The 23,055-nt window shown below is 44.4% G+C and overlaps 1 protein-coding gene across 3 annotated transcripts in view; it reads left to right on the plus strand.

Moving 5' to 3' along the window:
• The window catches only part of RGS20 (regulator of G protein signaling 20), a 280,652-nt gene extending 269,271 nt beyond the window's left edge, over nt 1–11,381 (plus strand). For all 3 annotated transcript variants that reach the window (XM_077492695.1, XM_077492697.1, XM_077492696.1), the window contains one exon: nt 10,396–11,381. In XM_077492695.1, coding sequence (XP_077348821.1) covers nt 10,396–10,584 — 189 coding nt within the window. In that variant the 3' untranslated portion in view covers nt 10,585–11,381. The remainder of the gene's footprint in view (nt 1–10,395) is intronic.
• The last annotated feature ends 11,674 nt before the right edge of the window (nt 11,382–23,055 follow it).

The following is a 23,055-nucleotide window of genomic DNA, read 5'->3' on the forward strand; positions in this document are numbered from 1 at the left end:
TGAAAACACATCAGAATGTAGAAGAAATGATTGGGTCTGCAATGGGCAGGACTGAATACTGACATCAGAAGGGGCAGAATGCAAGTCAACTATGCCATAGGGGGAACATAGTGAACAAAATGTTTAATTATTATTATACAGGATTTATATAGTACCAACAGTTTACGCAGAGCTTTATAATATAAAGGAAGACAATACAGCAACAAAACAATTCAATACAAGAGGGTTGGGAGGGCCCTGCTCCTCCGAGCTTACAATCTATTAGGGAGGGGCTGGTGAAACAAAAAGTAGTAACTGTGAGGAATGAACTGATGAGGGAAGTAGAAGATTCGGTTGTTAGCTGAAGGCAGGATAGGCCTCCCTGAAGAGATGAGTTTTTAGGGATTGCCTAAAAGTGGATAGAGCAGGAGATAACCAGACAGATTGGGGTAGTGAGTTCCAAAGGATTTGAGAGGCTCTGGAGAAGTCCTGGAGATGAGCATGGGAGGAGGAGACAAGGGAGCTAGAAAGAAGAAGGTCTTGGGAGCAGTGGAGAGGATGGTTTGGGCAATATTTGGAGACAAGATTGATGATGTAGCTCAGGGCAGATTGTAAATAGATTTGTATGTTATTGTTAGTGCTTTGAATTTTATTTGTTGGGCAATGGGAAGCCAGTGGAGGGATTGGCAGAGAGGGGTGGCAGACATTGAACGGTTGGTAAGGTGGATGAGTCTGGCAGAGGCATTTATGAAAGACTGAAGAGGGGATAGTCAAGGTGAGAGATAACACGGAAGTGAATAAGATGCTTAGTGGTTTAGCGATTAGAAAGAGGTCTATTTTGGAGATGTTACAGAGGTGAAGTCTACAAGATTTGGACAGCGATTGGATTTGGGGCTGAAAGGACAGGTCAGAATCCAGGGTTACACCTAGCACCCTGGCACTAGTGGAGGGACCGATAGTGGTAATATTGATCTTGATGGAAAATTCAGGGGAGGGGACACAGGCAGGAGGAAATATTATGAGCTCAGTTTTACAAAGATTGAGTTTGAGGAAGTGGTGTGACATCCATGCTGAGGCCGCGTACACACGGGCGGACTGTTCGCCCAACCTTGTCCGCTGAACAGTGTTTGGGCGGACAGTCCGCCCGTGTGTGGGCTTTCAGCGGACAGTTTCAGCGGACAGTTGGACGGACAAAGTCTTTCGGAAATTCCGAAAAACTGTCCGCTGAAACTGTGTTTGAGCGAACAGTCCGCCCGTGTGTAGGCTACTTTCGAAATGAGCAAACTGTTCCCGCTCGGAAAGTCCGCCCATTTCGAGCGCGTGTACAGGTAGGCGGGGCCCGCGAAGGAGACGTCGCGGGCTCCGCCGCCTGGAATGGGCTTAAAGGGGAACCCCAACGCCGAAAAAAATCAGCGTGGGGGTTCCCCCAAAGTCCACACCAGACCCTTGTCCGAGCACGCTACCCGGCCGGCCAGGAAAGGGGGGCGAGCGAGCGCGCCCCCCCTCCTGAGCCGTACCAGGCCGCGCGCCCTCAACATGGGGGGTGCCTTGGGGAAGGGGGGGCCGCGCGGCACCCCCACCCCAAAGCACCTTGTCCCCATGTTGATGAGGACAAGGGCCTCTTCCCGACAACCCTGGCCGTTGGTTGTCGGGGTCTGCGGGCGGGGGGCTTATCGGAATCCGGGAGCCCCCTTTAAGAAGGGGGCCCCCGGATACCGGCCCCCCACCCTATGTGAATGAGTATGGGGTACAATGTACCCCTACCCATTCACCTGTGAAATAAAGTACAAAAAAAAACACAACACAGGGAAAAAATATTTTATTGCACAGCTCCGGGGGTCTTCCGTCTTCGGGGGGTCTTCTCGCCGGACTCCTCCGCTATCTGTGTGTAGCTCTTTTACTAGCGGAGGAGTCCGGCTTTCTTCCTCCCCGCCGCCGGCCTCTCCTCCCGACTTCGGGGGTCTTGTCCCCCTCTTCGGTTCTTCTGCCGGGCCACCGCGCCTTCTTGTAGCTCTTTTACAGGCGGTGGCCCGGTCTTCTGTCGCCGCTGTCGTCGCCGCCGCCTTCCGTTCTTGTTCTTCTTCTTGTTCTTCTTCTTCTTCTCCTGGAGATGTTGACTCGACGAGCTCTCCGGCCGGAATGCCAGAGCCGCGCTGTGCTGCCACTTATATAGTGACAATGGGCGGTGTCACATGGTATATGTCACATGGGTTGGTCACATGGGTTGATGTCACATGGGGACTATGACATCGTAAGGGGGCGGGGTCACCATGTGACCAACCCATGTGACATATACCATGTGACACCGCCCCATTGTCACTATATAAGTGGCAGCGGAGCGTGTCCCTGGCATTCCGGCCGGAGAGCTCGTCGAGTCAACATCTCCAGGAGAAGAAGAACAAGAACGGAAGGCGGCGGCGACGACAGCGGCGACAGAAGACCGGGCCACCGCCTGTAAAAGAGCTACAAGAAGGCGCGGTGGCCCGGCAGAAGAACCGAAGGCGGCGACAGAAGAACGGAAGGCAGCGGCGACAGAAGACCGGGCCACCGCCTGCAAAAGAGCTACAAGAAGGTGCGGTGGCCCGGCAGAAGAACCGAAGAGGGGGACAAGACCCCCGAAGTCGGGAGAAGAGGCCGGCGGCGGGGAGGAAGAAAGCCGGACTCCTCCGCTAGTAAAAGAGCTACACACAGATAGCGGAGGAGTCCGGCGAGAAGACCCCCGAAGACGGAAGACCCCCGGAGCTGTGCAATAAAATATTTTTTCCCTGTGTTGTGTTTTTTTTTGTACTTTATTTCACAGGTGAATGGGTAGGGATACATTGTACCCCATACTCATTCACATAGAGTGGGGGGCCGGTATCCGGGGGCCCCCTTCTTAAAGGGGGCTCCCGGATTCCGATAAGCCCCCCGCCCGCAGACCCCGACAACCAACGGCCAGGGTTGTCGGGAAGAGGCCCTTGTCCTCATCAACATGGGGACAAGGTGCTTTGGGGTGGGGGGGCCGCGCGGCCCCCCCTTCCCCAAGGCACCCCCCCATGTTGAGGGCACGCGGCCTGGTACGGCTCAGGAGGGGGGGCGCGCTCGCTCGCCCCCCTTTCCTGGCCGGCCGGGTAGCGTGCTCGGACAAGGGTCTGGTGTGGACTTTGGGGGAACCCCCACGCCGATTTTTTTCGGCGTTGGGGTTCCCCTTTAAGCCCATTCCAGGCGGCGGAGCCCGCGACGTCTCCTTCGCGGGCCCCGCCTACCTGTACACGCGCTCGAAATGGGCGGATTTGCCTCCTCCTTACGTGGGCGAGTCCGTTCATTTCAAAAGTTGAGCGAACTGTTTGGCAAACAGTTTGCTGAAACAGTCCGCTCGTGTGTGGGCAAGTCCGCTCATGCAAATTTTGAGCGGACTGTTTGCCGAAACTGTTTGACGAACAAGGTTGGGCAAACAGTCCGCGCGTGTGTACGCGGCCTGATAGGTTTGTCGTCTACTAATTATATTGCTTATAAGATCCTTAACCGTTCTATTATGTGTCATGAAATAACGGTGACTAAAAAGTTTTTACGCCAGTGGCCATAAAGCTGCAGCCAAACCACTGTAGGAAATAGAGTCTATGTTCTGGAAATAGTGTGCTTAGCCTTTGCTAATGCTGACAGATGTATCTTCTACACTGAGAAGGCCAAACCACAAGACAAACCACAACCACAAGTGTGATTGCATCACTCAAGGAATAAGTATTATCACTGGTGGAACTGGCTGGACCAATACTTTGGGGAGCAGGAGAAACGCTTTGTATGCTTTCTTATTAGTTCACTGACAGCAATGAAACAAAACACATTTTCACTTTATTAAACTGACAAGGTCTGCGCTCTACCAAGACTCTTGAGTGTGTATAAACAATGGAAAGACATTTAAGATGATTAACCAAGTGAGATCCCCTGGGGAGGCTTTCTTGGGGCTTGGTGTGAAAGAGAATAATTATTCTTAAAACAGTCTGACCTTTCAGGTATTATATTCCCAGACAATACAGCCGAGAATCATTAATGTCATTTGAAATAAGAAAACAGACTTGTCAATCAGGAGAGCTGCATACTGTAACTCATATTTGGTTTAAGGAGATTGAAGCATATTATGGCACAGCAGGTATGGACTGCTCACAGTATGTCCACGGTATAGGGCATCTGCTAGTGGATCTCAGTTAAAGTTGAAAGGTTGAGGCAACAAAATATGCAATTCAAGCTTTTAGTAAAACTTAAAGGATAGCTGTACTTTAAAAATATATTAGATTGTTTAATGTATTAATGGACACCATGCAACTTCACAAATATGAGCCCTTAAAGCAGTTGTATACCCGCTGACACTTTTTTTTTTTTTTTTAATACCCCTGTAAGGCAAAAGGCATAATGAGCTAGTATCCACCGCATACTAGCTCATTATGAAATACTCACCTTAGAACGAGGTGTCAGTAACTCACCTGGTCCACGCCGAGGGAGATGATATGTTGCCTCGGCATGTCTTCCGGGTATCGCGGCTCCAGCGCTGTGAGTGGCTGGAGCCACAATGTTGTCACTCCCTCGCGGGAGACTTCTTTCCGGAAAGGTCCGGCATCTGCTGGGCTTTCAACTGAGAATCCCCTGTGCGCATGCACCGCTGCAGTCAGCAGCTCATTGCACGGGGAATATCTCCTAAACCGTACAGGTTTAGGAGATATTTTTTTTTACCTACAGGTAAGCCTTATTATAGGCTTACCTGTAGGTACAAGTTTAAAAATCGACTATACAACCGCTTTAAGTCTGCCTTTTCTTCCCTTATATTTTGAGAGCAGTAATCACAACCCCAGGCCGGTGTAAACATTGCTCTGTTTATATACAGCCTGACTGCAGTCTGTACTATCCAGTAAACAGAGCAATATGCCTTAAAATAAACTTAATGTAGTGAACTGTCATTAAAACATGATAAAATTGAACTCCAGGCAAACAGCTAAATATACCAACAATATAGATAAAGTATCTCAAAAAAGTGAGTACACCCCTTACATTTTTGTAAATATTTTATTATATCTTTTCATGTGACAACACTAAAGAAATGACACTTTGCTACAATGTAAAGTAGTGAGTGTACAGCTTGTATAACAGTGTAAATTTGCCGTCCCCTCATAATAACACAGCCATTAATGTGTAAACTGCTGGCAACAAAAGTGAGTACACCGCTAAGTGAAAATGTCCCAATAGGGCCCAATTAGCCATTTTCCCTCACCGGATGTGAATGAGGAGTAGGTGTGGTTAATTTGTTGTTATTGCTTTCACTCTTTCATACTGATAACTGAAAGTTCAACATGGCACCTCACTGCAAAGAACTCCTTGAAGATCTGAAAAAAAGAATTGTTGCTCTACATAAAGATGGCCTAGGCTATAAGAAGATTGTCAAGACCCTGAAACTGAGCTGCAGCACGTTGGCCAAGACCATACAGTGGTTTAACAGGTCAGGTTTCCCTCAGAACAGGCCTCGCCATGGTGGACCAAAGTTGTTGAGTGCACGTGCTCAGCGTCATATCCAGAGGTTGATTTTGGCAAATAGACATGGGTCTAATGCCGCGTACACACGACCGGACTTTTCGGAAGACTAGGTCCGAAGGGATTAGTCCGTCGGACAATCCGATCTTGTGTGGGCTAGTCCGATCGTTTTTCGGAAAAAAAATCAGACGGACCTAGAAATAGAACATGTTTCAAATCTATCTCTGTCTGTGTGTTACGTCATCACGTTTAAACCGAGCGGACTTTCAAACAGACTTAGTCTGTTCGTGCGTGGCCAAGTCCGCTCGTTCAGAAAGTCCGTCGCAACTCCGCCGAAAGTCCATTGGGAAGACTGTCGGACCTAGTCTGCCGGAAAGTCTGGTCATGTGTACGTGGCATACTGTAAGAGGTCGAAGGGGTGGGGAGGGTAGCCTGTCAGTGCTCAGACCATATGCCGTACACTGGATCAAATTGACCTGCAATGTTGTCATCTCAGAAAGAAGCCTCTTCTAAAGATGATGCACAAGAAAGCCCACAAAGAGTTTGCTGAAGACAAACAGACATGCATTACTGGAACCATGTCGTAATCTGATGAGACCAAGATAAACCTATTTGGTTTAGATGGTGTCAAGCGTGTGGGGCAGCAACCAGGTGAGGAGTACAAAGACAAGTTTGTCTTGCCTACAGTCAAGCATGGTGGTGGGAGTGTCATGGTCTGGAGCTGCATGAGTGTTTCCAGCACTGGGAAGCTACAGTTCATTGAGGGAACCATGAATGCCAACATGTACTGTGACGTACTGAAGCAGAGCAATGTCCCCTCCCTTCGGAGACTGGGCCTTAGGGCAGTATTCCAAAATAACAACCCCAAACACACCTCCAAGATGACCACTGACTTGCTAAAGAAGCTGAGGGTAAAGGTGATGGACTGGCCAAGCATGTCTCCAGAACTAAACCCTATTGAGCATCTGTGGGGCATCTTCAAACAGAAGGTGGAGGAGCGGAAGGTCTCTAACATCCACCAGCTCCATGATGTCATCACAGAGGAGTGGAAAAGGACTCCAGTGGCAACCTGTGAAGCTCTGGTGAACTCCATGCCCAAGAGGGTTAAAGCAGTGCTGGAAAATAATGGTGGCCACACAAAATATTGACACTTTGGGCCCAATTTGGACTTTTTCACTTAGGGGTGCATTCACTTTTGTTGCCAGCGGTTTACACATTAATGACTGTGTGTTGAGTTATTTTGAGGAGACAGCAAATTTACAGTGTTATACAAGCTGTACACTCACTACTTTGCAGTGTAGCAAAATGTAATTTCTTCAGTGTTGTCACATGAAAAGATATAATAAAATATTTACAAAAAATTGAGGAGTGTACTCACTTTTGTGGGATACTGTATATATATAATCTTTTTTTTTTATAAGTAATCACATAATCTCTGTTCTAAGCTGCATAATGGGCTTAGAGAGGTGGGGGTGAATAAACAGCAGAATACTGAATGATGTTCCCAGTATTGCCTGTATAGAGGTGTGTGTCAGCAAAGCCTGGAAACTGACACAATATAAGATGGATGGGCTCCCATACCTAGGGTGGTGAGTTTGGAAAGTAGGGGGACTGGCAGGTATTTCACACAAAGGTAGCAATGCAAAGACAACAGTGTAAGAAAGTACATGGTACAACAACTACATATCAGGAATATGAAATGTTGCGGTAGCATTTTCTTTAGCCACTTAAGGACCACCCACCATATATACACTGCGGCAGGGCATCCCTATTACGTGAACCCATATGTCGTTTCGTGCACAAGTCACTGTGGGCGTGTCTGCCAGCCACCCGCAATCGCTCCTCAGAGAGACAGGGGAGTGCAGTGTAATAGTTTGTTCCTAGTGCTAAAAATAGCCACTGATCACTGTATAAATGATACTGACAGGGAAGGGGTTAACACTAGAGGGACGATCAAGGGGTTAAGCATGTCCCAGTTAGTTTTTTCTAACTGTGGAGGGAGTGGACTGACTGGGAGTACAGAGAGAACGCTGTTCCTATAATCACTAGTAATAATGTCACTGGTCCCAAAAAAGTGTCAAAAGTGTCCAATCTGTCTGCTGCAATGTCACAGTCCAGCTAAAAATCGCTGATCACTGCCATTACTAGTAAAAAAAAATAATAATAATAATTAAAAATGCCATGAATCTATCCCCTATTTTTTTAGAAGCTATAACTTTTGCGCAAACCAATCAATATACACTTATTGCAATTTTATTTACCAAAAATATGTCTAAAAACTATGTTGTCCTAAACGGATGAAGACATTTTGTTTTTTTTAGTTTTTTTGGGGGGGGAAATTTATTATAGCAAAGTGTAAAAAATATAGTTTTTTTCTTTCAAAATTGTCAGTATTTATAGCGCAAAAAATAAAAACCGCAGAGGTGATTAAATACCACCAAAAGAAAGCTCTATTTGTGGGGGAAAAAAAAGGACATACATTTTGTTTGAGTACAATGTTGCACCAATGCACAATTGTATCGCTGTATCGCAAAAAATGGCCTGGTCGTAAAGGGGGTAAATCCTTCCAATCCTTAAGTGGTTAAAGAGATCTGCAACACAGCATGGCCCTGTCTGGCAGGGGAGGGGGCTTTATCTTTTTACTGTAACTGGACAGTAAAAGGAAGATTAGCAGGCGGATGATCTCATCTCTCTGCTCTGTATTACTATCAGCATGCTTTTTGTACTGCAGAACACCTGACTTTTTCCTTGTGCTGCTTCTCCCTCCCCCTGTCAAAACCCTGCTATACAGACTGTTGAGTAGGCCAAGAGGCTGATACTAATGCCGCGTACACACGGGCGGACTGTATTGTCTTGTACTTAGTCCGTCGAAACACATTTCAGCGGACAGTCCGCTCGTGTGTGGGCTTCAGCTGACTTTTTCAGCGTGCAGTCCGGCGTACTAAGAATTTCGGATTTTTCGAAATTCTGTCCATCATACTTTGGTTTCAGCGGACAATCCGCTCGTCAGTATGCTAGTCGGAGGGACTAAGAATGGCGCATGCCCAGAATGGATTTACACGGCGGAAGGGTGCTTTGCTGTGTATTGGACTTCCTATTTCTAGTCCTGTCGTACTTGCTGTACACGTCATCGCGCAAGCTTTCGAGGGACTGTTCGTGTATCCGTGTGTGGTCAAGTCCGTTCAGTGGAAAGTATGACGGACTGTCCGTCGGATTGTATGACGGACTAAGTACGCCATACAGTCCGCTCGTGTGTACGCGGCATAAGTCAGTTCAGGTACTTTCACATGCTTTCATTTAAAAATACATCTGTGGATGTATTTCTGATGATTGTAAGCTCCCACAGGGCAGGGACTGATCTGAATGTACAATATATGTTTAAAGCGCTGTGTAAATTGATGGCACTATATAAGTACCTGTAATAAATAAACAAATAACAGACCTGTATTAAAGTGATATTAAAGGCATTAAAAAAATAAAAAATAAACATGTCATATTTACCTGCTCTGTGCAATGGTTTTGCACAGAGCAGCCTGGATCCTCCTCTTCTCAGGAACCCCACTGGTGCTCCTGGCCCCTCCCTCTTGTCGAGTGTCCACAGAGCAAGTAGCTTGCTATGAGGGCACCCAAGTATGCTCACTCCCGAGCTGCTGCTCTGTGTGTCCATTCACACACAGAGCCATGGCTCGGCCCCACCCCCTCTCTCTCCTCATTGGCTCACTGGCTGTGTTTGTGTTTTGTCTCATACAATGAGAAGGGAAAGTCCCCGGAGAGCCAAGGCTCTCGTGCACATCGTTGGATCGTGATGGGGCTCAGGTAAGTATTGGGGAGGCTGCTGCACAGAGAACTTTTTTATACCTTCATGCAGAAAATGCATGAAGGTAAAAAAGATTTGAGCCTTTAGAACCACTTTAATGTGTGTCCCTTTTATCTGCCTAGAGTTCAGCTTTAAAGTGGGGTGCCCCCTAAAAAAAAAAAAATTTTAAGTCAGCAGCTACAAATACTGCAGCTGCTGACTTTTAATAATCGGACACTTACCTGTCCCAGGGTCCAGCGATGTGGGGGAACGAAGCCGCTTGCGGCACCAGCATTCTTACTGTGGGCACCTGGCTGTGGCTTCACAGCCGGACACCCACTGTGCATGCGCGAGCGGCGCCTCGATACGCCGCACAGTCACCTGGGACACGTGACAGGTCCCAGATGACTGTGCGGCGCCGAAGGGAAGTGATGTCAGTGCCCGGGCACTGAAAGAGGCAGACTACGAGGGACCCCCTAGCAACAGGCATTTAGAGGTGAGTAAAAAAAAAACATTTTCTAATTATTATTTATTTTTTTATGAATTTTAAGCTATATTTTTTTTTGGTGTAAACACCACTTTAAGTTAGAAAGAAACTTTAAAGCTATGATTTTGATCATCTTATGTTCAGCTCTTGGCAGTTTGCTCCTGGTACTGACACACTTGTAGCCTCTAAGTGTCATTCTGCAGTGTGTTGTGTGCGTTGGAAGATGCCTGTTGTTACTTACTCTCTGCACCTATCTACTGGCCGCTCAGGACTAAGCTCAGCTTTGTTTGTGGCCCTCACCTTGTGATATGCTACAATACTACAGTGTTGTAGTCTGATCACTAGTGGAGCAGAGACTGGGGAAATGCACTTTCCTGTGTGCAGTAAACAGGTGACATCATCTCAGCCAAGACAAAGTCACTTATCTGGAAACTTTTTGGAAAAATTGCTTCCATGGATGATGTCAGGAGTTTATCATGGAGGCTTGTAAAGCTACTAAAAGGTCTTCTGTAAGCACAACATTTTTTTCGGTAACGTCATATGGTTCATTTTTCATTCAGAACCAGCCAGCACTTTCTAAATCACTTCAATAAAATCTGCGACAGAATAATACATGTCCGGTCTTTCTTTTCAGGTGAGCTTGGATTCCCGAGTGCGGGAAGTCATCAACCGAAACATGTTGGAACCCACACAACGCACTTTTGATGATGCCCAGCTCCAGATCTTTACCTTAATGCACAGAGACTCCTACCCACGTTTTATGAACTCTGTAATATACAAGAACCTTCTTCAAACCTTATCGGAGACCACTGCCGAATCTTAGTTTTTTGGGGTTTTTTTTTCTGTTTTTGTGTTTTTTTATTATTATTTTTATTGTTGTTTTTATTTATTTAAAACCAATGAAAAAAAAATGGGTACTACACTTGGCAGGGAGTTTAGCACTATTGTGATATTTCCCTGAAATTTCAACTCAGGCATATTTTAATAAGGACTTCTGTAATATTATCTGCGGCTGAGGGCTCCTCGTTGCCAATGCCTGTTGCAGTTAGTTATCAATTTTAGTGATATTTTCCAAGTAAGAAAGAAGAAAAAAAAGAGTTGGAAATGTTTTTAAATTATATGATAAATATAGTAGTTGTATTTTTACAACAGTAATTAGTATATATTCAAAGACGAGCATTACACAGGTGGAAGTGCCTTGCTGTGTTTATGTCTATTTCCTAGCACTAGATTGGATTAAAGACAAATATTCTGATGTCCAGAACAAGATTTGTTTACTAGGGAGGGTACTTCCACTTGTCTTCGGGGATATACAATATATGCTTGTGGGTATGTGAATATATAGATATTTATACTGTATATATGCACACATACGTGACACAAGCAGAGGACAGTCTTGAATTCATGAGATCCACTGGCATGGAAGAATCCTGGATTTTTGTCAAAGGCCTGGGATTCTGATATCAAAATTTGTGTATATTTTAAAGGCTGGTTTTGAATAATGATTCACTGCTTCTCTTGTGCGATGGGAGAAACTAAAGAAACAATGAACATGGACATTTACATCCTTTAGAGAAAAGAAGACAAATGTCTGAACTGTAATAAAGCACAATAGTTTTACTGGAGTAGTGGTGTTTTTTTTTTTAATGATCTGGGTCCTATGTGTAAAACAACATACAGTAAAACCTCGGATTGCGAGTAATGCAGTTTACAAGCGTTTCGCAATACGAGCTGTTTTGGTTTTTTAAATCCTGACGCGAGTGTTGTCTTTCAAGACGTGTAGGACTCAAGCCTCTAGGGTGTGCAGTACCGCATTTGGCCAGAGGTTTGTGGAGCCGGTGATGCTCTGAGCCACTCTGTTACTGAGTGTCTCCAAGCTTCTCCGAATGTTTCCAAGTGTCTCCAACCCCCCCACCTCTGGCCACATGCATTAGCAGTGACACTGGAACAAATTATCTGAGTTTCCATTGTTTCCTATGGGGAAACTCGCTTTTATACAGCTATACCCCACTTCTAAGTACACATTGGGGTTTATTTACTAAAGCTGGAAAGTGCAAAATCAGGCTCACTTCTGCATAGAAAAAAAAATTAGCTTCTAACCTTGGCTTGTTCAATTAAGCTTTTGTAATAAAACCTGGAAGCTCATTGGTTTCTATGCAGAAGTGAGCCTGATTTTGCACTTTCCAGCTTTAGTAAATAAACCCCATTGTGTACTTAAAAGTGGGGTATACCTGTATATAAGAGTGCTTTGGATTACAAGCATTTTTCTGGAACGGATTATGCTTGTGATCCAAGGTACTACTTTATGATCAGCAAAGAGAATACAGGCATACCCCACCTTTAAGTACACAATGGCGTTTATATTCTAAAGCTGGAAAGTGCAAAATCAGGCTCCCTTCTGCATAGAAACCAGTGAGCTGCCAGGTTTTATTACCAAAGTTTAATTGAAGAAGCTGGGGTTAGAAGCTCATTGGTTTCTATACAGAAGTGAGCCTGGTTTTGCAATTTCCAGCTTTAGTAAATAAACCCCATTGTGTGCTTAAAAGTGGGGCATGCCTGTATGGGGACAAGGGGATACATACTCCAAGGCTTTTTTTTTTGCAGCTCAAATAAAGTTGATAAAATAATGGAAATACCCAACAATATCTTTACTAAGAAACTATGGGCAAAACCAAAAATGGCATAGATCATGCAGTCTGGAACTAATAAAAAACTGAAGGCCTATAGCAGAGAGGGGGGTGTATATCACCTAGGACTGCCCATGGGCGTAGCCAAGTCTTTTTTCTGCCTAATGTCCTACTCCTGTAGGGGGCGATATAACCCTATGGTTCTGAATAAAGAAGGCTGTGTCTGTCAATGAACAAATGAGAAATGATATATAGATCATGCAGTCTGGCACTAATATTAACAAAGCACTTTTTGTTTTTCTGTGGTCCCCGGAACATAGTTACATTAAGTGTTCATCCTGCCAGCAGAGATGATATTTTTTCACTTCCAGTGCTAGGGTGACAGTGCTTTTCATTTCAAAGTGGAATTGCACAGCATGGTTGTCATCCTGTAGACAGGGTAGTGTTTAAGCGGAGTTCCAGGCTTTTTAAAAACTCCCCCACACTTAAGATGGGAGTGCGCTCAGGGGGGGCTGAAAAGTAAGCTTTTCAAACTTAGGTACATTTACATTTTCTAATAATGCCGATTGATGTAGGATTAAAGTGGTTGTAAACTCTGCTACACCACTTGTACCTACAGGTAAGCCTATAATAAATCTTACCTGTATGTACTGTAAATATTTCCTAAACCTGCATGGTTTAGGAGATATTTACCATATATGCCTGCGCCGACGTCATTGGCGCATGCGCACTGAAGGAACAGCCTGCTCGTGCTGTCTCTTCAGGGTCGGTGCAGAGAACGCCCATGTGCATGTGCGGGAGTGACGTCATAGTGGCTCCAGCCAATCACAGTGAACCCGGAAATAACTAAGTATTTCATAATAAGCTAGTATGCGATGCATACTAGCTCATTATGCCTTTGTCTTACAGGGTTGATTTTTTGGGATGGGTTTACATCCACTTTAAGTGCAAACAACATGGGGGTGTTTAAAAAAAAAATGCTGGAACTCCGCTTTAAGCAGCACATACATGATTCATTTGTTTTTGTTTTGTTTTTGTTCAACCAGCAATGTCTTGAATCCCCCATCCACACACACACAGTTGATTGATTGATTGATTGAGTGATTGATTGATTGATTGATTTTCTACTGTGCACTGCAAATGCACTTTAAGGCCGGTTTCACAATATTGCGAGCGGCTTTCCCTCTTTCCTCTCTATGAAGCCCATTCACACATCTCTGGGGCGACCGCGGAGCACACTGCAGAAGGGTCTTGTGTGTCTTTGGCTCAGTTTCAGGTCTGAATTCAGGAAAAAATTCGGACCTGATTTACCCCTGAAATGGTGTACAGGAACGCACCAGATCCCTGCTGTGAGCCGCTCCGCAAATAGGCCTGAGTGCAGTTGCTCTAGATCTGAGGGGAAGCTCCCAAATGAGGGGAAGCTCTGCTGGTTTCTATCATCCAATTATGTACAAACAAAAATGCTGTTTTTTATTTTCATTGCATGTGATTGGGTATTCTTTGCAAAGTGAAGATTTGCCTCATTTACTAAGCTCTGCAGAAACTGCACTTGCAGTGCAGTGTAGTTTCCTTTAGTAAATCAACCCCTATGTGTCAGTGTGGATGGGGAATCGCTCCTATTGCATTCAGACAGCGGGAAGGCTTCCCCATTATCAGAATACACTGATCAGCACTGCTGGCTTTAGCTGGAGGCGCTGATTGTGTGGACATTTTCCAACAGGTTGGTTGTACAGAAGTCAATCAGTAAATTTACTTCTGTACAACCAGCATGTCCATACATGGATCGAAATTCAGCCAATTTCTGCTGAACTGAACAAATTTCGATCGATGTATGGTTGGCTTTAGATTGACATGTAGTTTTAAATGGTTTTTAAAGGCTCAAGGTTTTTTACCTTCATGTATTCTGTGTGCACCCCCAACCTCCCTAATACAGGCATACCCCACTTTTAAGTATGCAATGGGGTTTATTTACTAAAGCTGGAAATTGCTAAATCAGGCTCACTTCTGCATAGAAACCAAAGAGCTTCTAACCCCAGCTTGTTCAATTAAGCTTTTGTAATAAAACCTGGAAACTCATTGGTTTCTATGCAGAAGTGAGCCTGATTTTGCACTTTCCAGCTTTAGTAAATAAACCCCTCTCCATCCAGCTATGTGCACGAGAGCCGAGCCTCTCCTAGGTCTCTCAATCCTCATTGGCCATTGGCTCCTCCTGTCAATCCTATCCAGTGAGCCAATGAAGAGAGGGTGGGGGTGGGGTCAAGCCACGGCTCTGTGTCTTATGAACAAATAGAGCAAGCAAGCATACACCAGTGTCCCCAGAGAAAGTGGCTTGCTATTGGGGGCACTGGCTGAAGAGGAAGATCCTGGAGCACCGGCGGGGGACCCGAAAAAAGAAGGATCAGGATTGCTCTGTGCAAAACCACTGCACGGACCAGGCAAGTATGGCATGTTTGTTTGTTTTTTTTTTTTAATGAGCCTTTAACCCTTTCGCTGCCAGAGCCGTTTTTATGGGGGTTTTTTGCACACATTTAAAAAATTATTTTAGGCCTGAAGATTACACAAAACCCATAAATATTATATATTTTCCGAAAGCAGATACTTTAGAGAATAAAATAGTGGTAGTTCCAATTTTTTTATGTCACACGATATTACCTCAAAGGTCTAGGAAATGCAAAATCTCAGTAAAAAACACACTAACGTGAATTTTAGGGCAAACAGACACAATTAATTACCCAACATTTTTGGTAAAATATAAAAGACAAGGTTGCACCGAGTAAATAGATACCCAACATGCCAAAACTTAATTTTTTGTGCACCTATGAAATGGTGTCAAACTTTAGTACCTCATATTTTCTATAGGCAAGGCTTCAAAAGCCCCCTATAGGTATCAGTTTAGTGTTAGGGAGGAGGTCTTGTATTAGTTGTGCTTGGGTGTAACTTTATTTTTTGCATTTTATTTTCATCACATAGGGGACAAAAAGCCCCCTGCATTTCTCCCCTGTACTCCACTAAATGTTTTGCAATGCAGATCGCATTGCAAAACATTTCCCATCTGAGCTAGCCGGGGACACCGAGAGCTTGACCCAGAAGAGATGTCACTTTTCGGGTCACGAGAAGAAGGGGAGGAGAGCGGATGTGTGTCCGCTCTTCTCATTCCCCTCCAGCTGCCGGCACCCACCATGGCGCTCCCGGGCCCGCCAATGGGCAAGCCCAACTCCATCTAACACTTCTTAGGCAGTTAATGCAGGAGATTTTTTTCTTTAAAGTGGAGGGCCACCCTGAAAAAAAAAACACATTAAAAATTTGAAAAAAATCAGAAAAAAAAAATGAAAATTTGTTTTTTTTTAACTTACCAGAAATGCCTGTTGCTAGGCACATCATCCTAATCTGCCTCTTCCTCCTCCGCGGAGATCTTCTTTCTTCTCTTCTCCATGCGGCGTCTTCTGGGTAATGGATCGCGCTGTGTTCTGGGAACTGTGTGTCCCAGAACACAGCGCGCCCCATTCACAATGCGCAGTAGGAAAGGGGCAGTGAAGCCGCAAGGCTCCACTGCCTGTTTCCCTTAGATAGAATGGCGGCACCGGGACCCGAGAGCCGAGGGACGGGTCGGCCTCGGGCGGCCGACATCGCGGGCGCCCTGGACAGGTAAGTGCTTATTAAAAGTCAGCAGCTACAGTGTTTGCAGCTGCTGACTTTTAATTTTTTTCTTTTTTTAAACTGGCCCTCCTCTTTAACCTCCCTAGCGGTAATCCCGTGTCTGGCATGGGCTGGGATTTCAGTACCACGAGTGGTAACCCCGAGCCAGACTCGGAATCGCATCGCTGGATACAGGGAGGACACAGGGAGAAGTTACTTAACATGTCCACTGGATCCAGCGATGTCCTCTGCGCTGTGTGATCGAGCTCCTCCGCTCGATTCACACAGTGCCCGAATGCCGCCGAGCACCATTCCCTGCGACATTACGGCGCACGGGAGCAGAGATCGCCGCCAAATTCAAAAAAGTAAAAACACACAAAACACACACAGTACTGTAATCTTAGAGATTACAGTACTGTATAAAAAAATTACACACCCCCTTTGTCCCTAGTGGTCTGTGCAGTGCCTTGCATGCACTTTTATATTATAAATACAGTTTTTTCTGCCTGGAATTTGGAGATTGCCCATAGCAACCAAAAAGTGTCCCTTTATGTCAAAAGTGATTTTAGACCAACTAGAAAACAGCGATAATAAATTATAATCACTTGCAGAATTTATTATATTATAAACTTTATCATACCCGGGATGTCTGCTAGACTCTGGTTTGGACAGATTTAAGAGAGTTATTCCTAAGAATTGCAGGCCTACAATATAAAATGCCAAATTTCCATGCAAAATAATTGTACCGCTTTCAGCACCTAAAACCAGAACTAATCATACCGCCAGGGAGGTTAAGAAGAAAAAGCGTAAGATGTATTTTTAGCGCTGGCTCCTGACGAGCAGGCACTACGGTTTTGAAAAGTTAATTTGCCTGAAGCCACAGTTGGGCTTTGGGACCTATTTCTCTAAAATTCTGGTCTCAGTACCAGCCTAGATGGGTTGCACTGGGTTCTCCTTGACCACAGGTGTCGCTATCACCGCTGGCAAGAGTAGAAACGCAGTCTAGCTGGATGTATTGAATGCCAATATCCCCTCGGAACCAGCCCAGTCGGAGTGTTCTTCTGCTGTGCATTCTGGGGAGTGGTATTTAAGGTACCGACGCCATGTTGAGTTAGTAGTTGATTATTTTCTGTCTTGTTCCGGAGGTCCTCCTGACCCAGCCCCATGGCCCTCCTGGCCTGGGGTGCGGAGCCATGGATCCTGAGTCTCGGGGTCCACTGGCCCGAGGCGGCACAAATGCTGGGACAGGCTCGAGAGAATTTCGGGGCCTACTGATCCAAAGGTGGTCCGGTGCCGTCTCACCTGAAGGGAGAGGCCCAGCAATTGAAGAACCCCAGGGGAGGACTCTTCAGGAGAAAGCTGTGCTCAAGGCTGGCTTCTCTGAAGGAGCCTGGAGGCTTAGTTGAAGGATGCAACCTGGATCAACACCCATACGGTATCGCCGGATCGGCTGAGAGATACTGGTACTGTATGTTAGTTCTTTAAGTTTATTTACGTCCCTCAGTAAGGCTCAGGTGTACTTCATAAGTCTGTGGCAGAGCCTTTACTGAGCACCCCACCGGCTGCTAGGCCTAGTGAGAGGAGGTCTATCCGGGGGTTGTTAAATACAGCTGTGAAACAGTTGCTTTTCTCTGGATTTTTCTCTAAAGGCTTCCATTTTTCTTGAATTTTTCATTTTTCTTGTACCTGAACTGACTCCTAACCCTCTACCCTTTATTGAAAGACTCTGTTTCTGTCCTAAATAAAAAGAATATTCAGTGTCAGTTTCCACATTATTTGGACCATCTACCACGGGAACCCCAAGACGGAGAAGCAAACAAGGAGGTAACGGTAAGCCCAAATAAAACCAGCAGCTCCTTCGGGGGTCAGTGCTACATATTAAACCCAAAAACAATAATGTAATATATTGCAGGTTACCAATTCTTTTTTTCCTGGTGATCCTGCCTGCAACACACTTCCTGTTTTGGGGTGTCTGCATTCTGGATGAAAAAGTAAAGCAGACTTTGGACAGCAGCATTGTCAATCTGGGGAGAGGGTGGTGCTGACTTAGCAGATTTAGATGTGCACCACTAACAAATTGAAGCCGAACTCCAGTTAAGACTTTATAAGCAGCTATAGCAAACAGTTTTTTTCCCATCTGGAATAAAGGTTTTACATAAATGTATACAGGCTGACCATTGCGAGCACCCCTGGCAGTGTTTAATTATTTGTCTCAGCCCTCTGTTACTTTGCACAGTTTGGTCTGTTAAATGAGGTTGGAAAACAACAGACTTATTGGCTGTATCATCGGAGTAAAAATAAAGGAAAACAATCCTAAGAAAGAAAACAAATTCAGACACCACATTTAAGAATAGGAAAGCTGCAATTTAATACTGCTTTAAATCATATCAATAAAAGCAGGCAATGGTAAGCACCCCCACCTGTAAACTTTGTTTTTTTTCACAGCTCTCTGGCTGCATTTGCTAGACAGCTTGGCCTGTTAAAGGACATGGAAGACTAATGGATCTACTCCCAGGATCAACAAGTAATAAAACAATGTAATAGGGGACTCCGAAAAACAAAAATTGCTTTGTTAATGCAAACTACATTATATACATAAGGTTTTATGTTACCTATGGTTACACTTTAATGTCATGGATCTAAGGAGTAGTGCCAGCCCAGCCTTTCACAACTGCTTAATGACTGTCTTCCAATGGCAGACCCTTATTCAACTGCAAGTCATTTTTTCAAAGAGAAATTCTGTAGCCGGTACAAACAGTGCTAGAAAATCATCAGCCTTAGCACAAGGTTTGGATGTTACAACATTCTATCTCCAAAATTTAAACCAACAAACCAATATTAAAACAGAACATTTGTTGTTCACTGTCAAAACCATAATGGCAGATGCACAATATTTATACTACCACAATAGTAAAATGTTATTAAAAACAGTCCCCTTTATTCCATAGATCCTACAGAATCTAGCAAATTGCAATATCCACATACAGTATCTCAGAAAAATGAGTACATCCCTCAACTTTTTGTAAATATTTTATTATATCTCTTCATGTGACAACACTGAAGAAATGACGCTTTGCTACAATGTATAGTAGTGAGTATATAACTTGTATAACAGTGTTATAACCCTCTTGGGCATGGAGTCATCAGAGCTTCACAGGTGGCCACTGGAGTCCTCTTCCACTCTTCCATGACAACATCACGGAGTTGGTGGATGTTAGAGACCTTGCGCTCCTCCACCTTCCGTTTGAAGATGCCCCACAGATGTTCAATAGGGTTTGAGTCTGGAGACATGTTTGGCCAGTCCATCACCTTTACCCTCAGCTTCTTTAGCAAGGAAGTGGTCGTCTTGGAGGTGTGTTTGGGGTCGTTATCATGTTGTAATACTGCCCTGCAGCCCAGTCTCTCAAGGGAGGGGATCATGCTCTCCTTCAGTATGTCACAGTACATGTTGGCATTCATGGCTCCCTCAGTGAACTGTAGCTCCCCAGTGCTGGCAGCACTCATGCAGCCCCAGAACATGACACTCCCACCATAATGCTTGACTGAAGGCAAGACACACTTGTCTTTGTACTCCTCACCTGGTTGCCGCCGCACGCATTTAACACCATTTGAACCAAAGAAGTTTATCTTGGTCTCATCAGACCGCAGGACATGGTTCCAGTAATCCATGCCCTTAGTCTGCTTGTCTTCAGCAAACTGTTTGCAGGCTTTCTTGTGCATCACCTTTAGAAGAGGCTTCCTCCTGGAAAGACAGCCATGCAGACCAATTTGATGCAGTGTGCGGCGTATGGTCTGAGCACTGACAGGCTGACCCCTCCACACCTTCAACTTCTGCAGCAATGCTGGCAGCACTCATACATCTATTTCCCAAAGACAATCTCTGGATATGATGCTGAGCATGTGAACTCAACTTCTTTTGTCGACCATGGCGAGGCCTGTTCTGAGTGGAACCTGTCTGCTGTATGGTCTTGGCCACCGTCCCGCAGCTCAGTTTCAGGGTCTTAAAAATCTTCTTATAGCCTAGGCCATCGTTATGTAAAAGCAACAATTCTTTTTTTTTAGATCCTCAGAGAGTTCTTTCTCATGAGGTGTCATGTTGAACTTCCAGTGACCAGTATGAGAGTGAGAGCTCTCCATTCACACCTGAGACCTTGTAACATTAAGGAGTCACATGACACTGGGGAAAGAAAAGGTTTAATTGGGCCCAATTTGGACATTTTCACTCAGAGTATACTCACTTTTGTTGCCAGCAGTTTAGACATTATTGCCTGTGTGTTGAGTTAATTTGAGGGGACAGCAAATTTACACTGTTATACAAGCTGTACACACACTACTTTACATTGTAACAAAGTGCCTTTTCTTCAGTGTTGTCATCTGAAAAGATATAATAAAACATTTACAAAAATGTGAGGGGTGCACTCACTTTTGTACAATGTTCAGAACAGCGGCGGCCGGTCCAAAAGGGGAGCAGGGGCACCACCCCCTAATCTCCATGCGGGACACCGGAAGGATAGATTTCTGCAAGGTTTGTTTGTGTTTGTTTTTTAAGCACATGATCAAAAAGGTTGGTCTCAGGGCACAGAGCAGCGCACCCCAAGCCCACCCACTTGCAAATAACCATTCGCTGTTGTCTTCCTGCTTCTCCTCCTACCCAATCAGGACAGAAAGCAGGTCCTAAGACTGGATTGGCCAGGAGGAAAAGCTGGGGAAGGGGTAAGTGGGGACTTGGATGGGGTAAGGGCAGGGCTTGCTGGCGGGTGGGGGATAGGTGTTTTGTTTGCTGCCCACCCCTCAAAAAATGGAGCACCAGTCACCACTGGTTAAGATAAATAAAACATTCTCCAAATGGTAAAGATGCAAGAATGTATCCATCTAAGGAAACCATTGAAAGCATACTGTAACTGGACTTATTCCTCAGTGATATAACCAATGAATTATAGTCATATGTGAGATACTCTAGGAAAATACTCTAGATCAGTGATGGTGAACCTTGGCACTCCAGATGTTTTGGAACTACATTTCCCATGATGCCCATGCACTCTGCAATGTAGTTGAGCATCATGGGAAATGTAGTTCCAAAACATCTGGGGTGCCAAGGTTCGCCATCACTGCTCTAGATGGTCATATATGCAAACCATTTTTCCTAAGGTTTATTACATCTGATTAAATTTTTACCACACCAATTAACACGTATTCACAAAATACTTTGCTCACAGTAGAAAATGATGGGCACTGCAGAAGTTTACAATGTAAACAAAATTATATATTACTATAAAATTACTATAAAACTATAGTAATACTATAAAATTACTATACCAACCTGTCTTGCTGTTCATGCTGCGAATGCTGCTCTGACAAAGAAAAATCTACTTTTTTGTGTCTTTTGTTTATTTGGGGTTATTTTTAGAAATGGACACTTTTAGGAGTGCTGACCCCCAGCTACACTTATTGGTTTCTCCTACAATCGGTGAGAGAAACCACAGAATGCGGAAGGGGACATGAACATTAACATTCACAATAGGGTTGGTTTCTAAAAAGACTTCGGTCGACAATACCGTTCAGTGGCAGCTTCTGACTAGCTATAATTGTGAGGCTCCTGGGGCCCAGCATGTGGCCCTTTGGAACCTATTGTGTGGACGTTGGACCCCATCAGTCTGTGGTGGGATTGAGGTCATTGATTTGTGAAGGGATAATAGCCGTGATCTCTACTAGCCTCGTGCAGCATTTCCCCAGTCTCTCATTGTTTTCCGCATGTCTCAGGTCCCCAACCAAACCTGTAGCCTATAGCATATTCACAGACTTTGAACATAATTTCCTCTAAGAATTACACTATATATGTTGTACAGCGTGTGCTGCCCTTCGATGATCTCAAGGGTTGCATTTGAGTCCTCCTATGCCTCGTAGGTTTACAACCACCACTCTATGTGGTGTCTATTGAGAACAGCAAAAATTGGAGAGAATTGGAGAACAATTTGAGAAAAAGCTTGAGTTGGAGAAAAAATACTGACACGGGGAAAATGTAGGCATCTAATTGTTTAGTTAAATATCTCCTTCAGGTTAAACATACCGTTCTAAGCCCCTAGCAATATTTATGTAATGTATTTGCTGTAATATCTAAATTGAATCTGAATCCTGCTTAAATAACATGGAAACTATATTTTAACCAGTTGAGCCCCGGACCAATTAACAGCCTAAGGACCAGAGGTCTTTTTACAATTTTGCACTGCACTGCTTTAACTGGTAATTGTGCGGTCATGCAATGTTGTACCTAAACGAAATTTGCGTCCTTTTCTTCCCACAAATAGAGATTTTATTTTTTGCAATATAAATGGCAAAAGACCGAAAATTTCGAGAAAAAATTATATTTTCTACTTTTTGTCATAAGAAAAATTGAATAAACTCAATTTTAGTCATACATTTAGGGCAAAATGTATTCAGCCACATGTCTTTAGTAAAAAAAATGTCAATAAGCGTATATTTATTGGTTTGCGCAAAAGTTATAGCGTCTACAAACTAGAGTACATTTTCTGGAATTTACACAGCTTTTAATTTTACGACTGCCTATCTCATTTCTTGAGGTGCTAAAATGGCATGGCAGTACAAACCCCCCCCCCAAATGACCCCATTTTGGAAAGTAGACACCCCAAGGAAGTTGTGGAGAGGCATGTTGAGCCCATTGAATATTTTTTTTTCTGTCCCAAGTGATTGAATAATGACACAAAAAAAAAAAAAAAAGTTTACAAAAAATTGGCACTAAATGATATATTGCTCACACATGCCATAGTTATATGTGGAATTGCACCCCAAAATATATTCTGCTGCTTCTCCTGAGTACGAGGATACCACATATGTGGGACTTTTTGGGAGTCTAGCTGCGTGCGGCACCCCTAAAACCAATCACTGCCTTCAGGGTTTCTAAGGGTGCAAATTTTTGATTTCACTCGCACTCCTCACTACCTATCACAGTTTCGAAGGCCATAAAATGCCAAAATAACACAAAACCCCCCCAAATGACCCCATTTTGGAAAGTA

This window comes from Lithobates pipiens, unplaced genomic scaffold (genome assembly GCF_037356315.1).
Source record: "Lithobates pipiens isolate NorthernLeopardFrog02 unplaced genomic scaffold, aLitPip1_a1.2 Scaffold_19, whole genome shotgun sequence".
Taxonomy (NCBI): domain Eukaryota; kingdom Metazoa; phylum Chordata; class Amphibia; order Anura; family Ranidae; genus Lithobates; species Lithobates pipiens.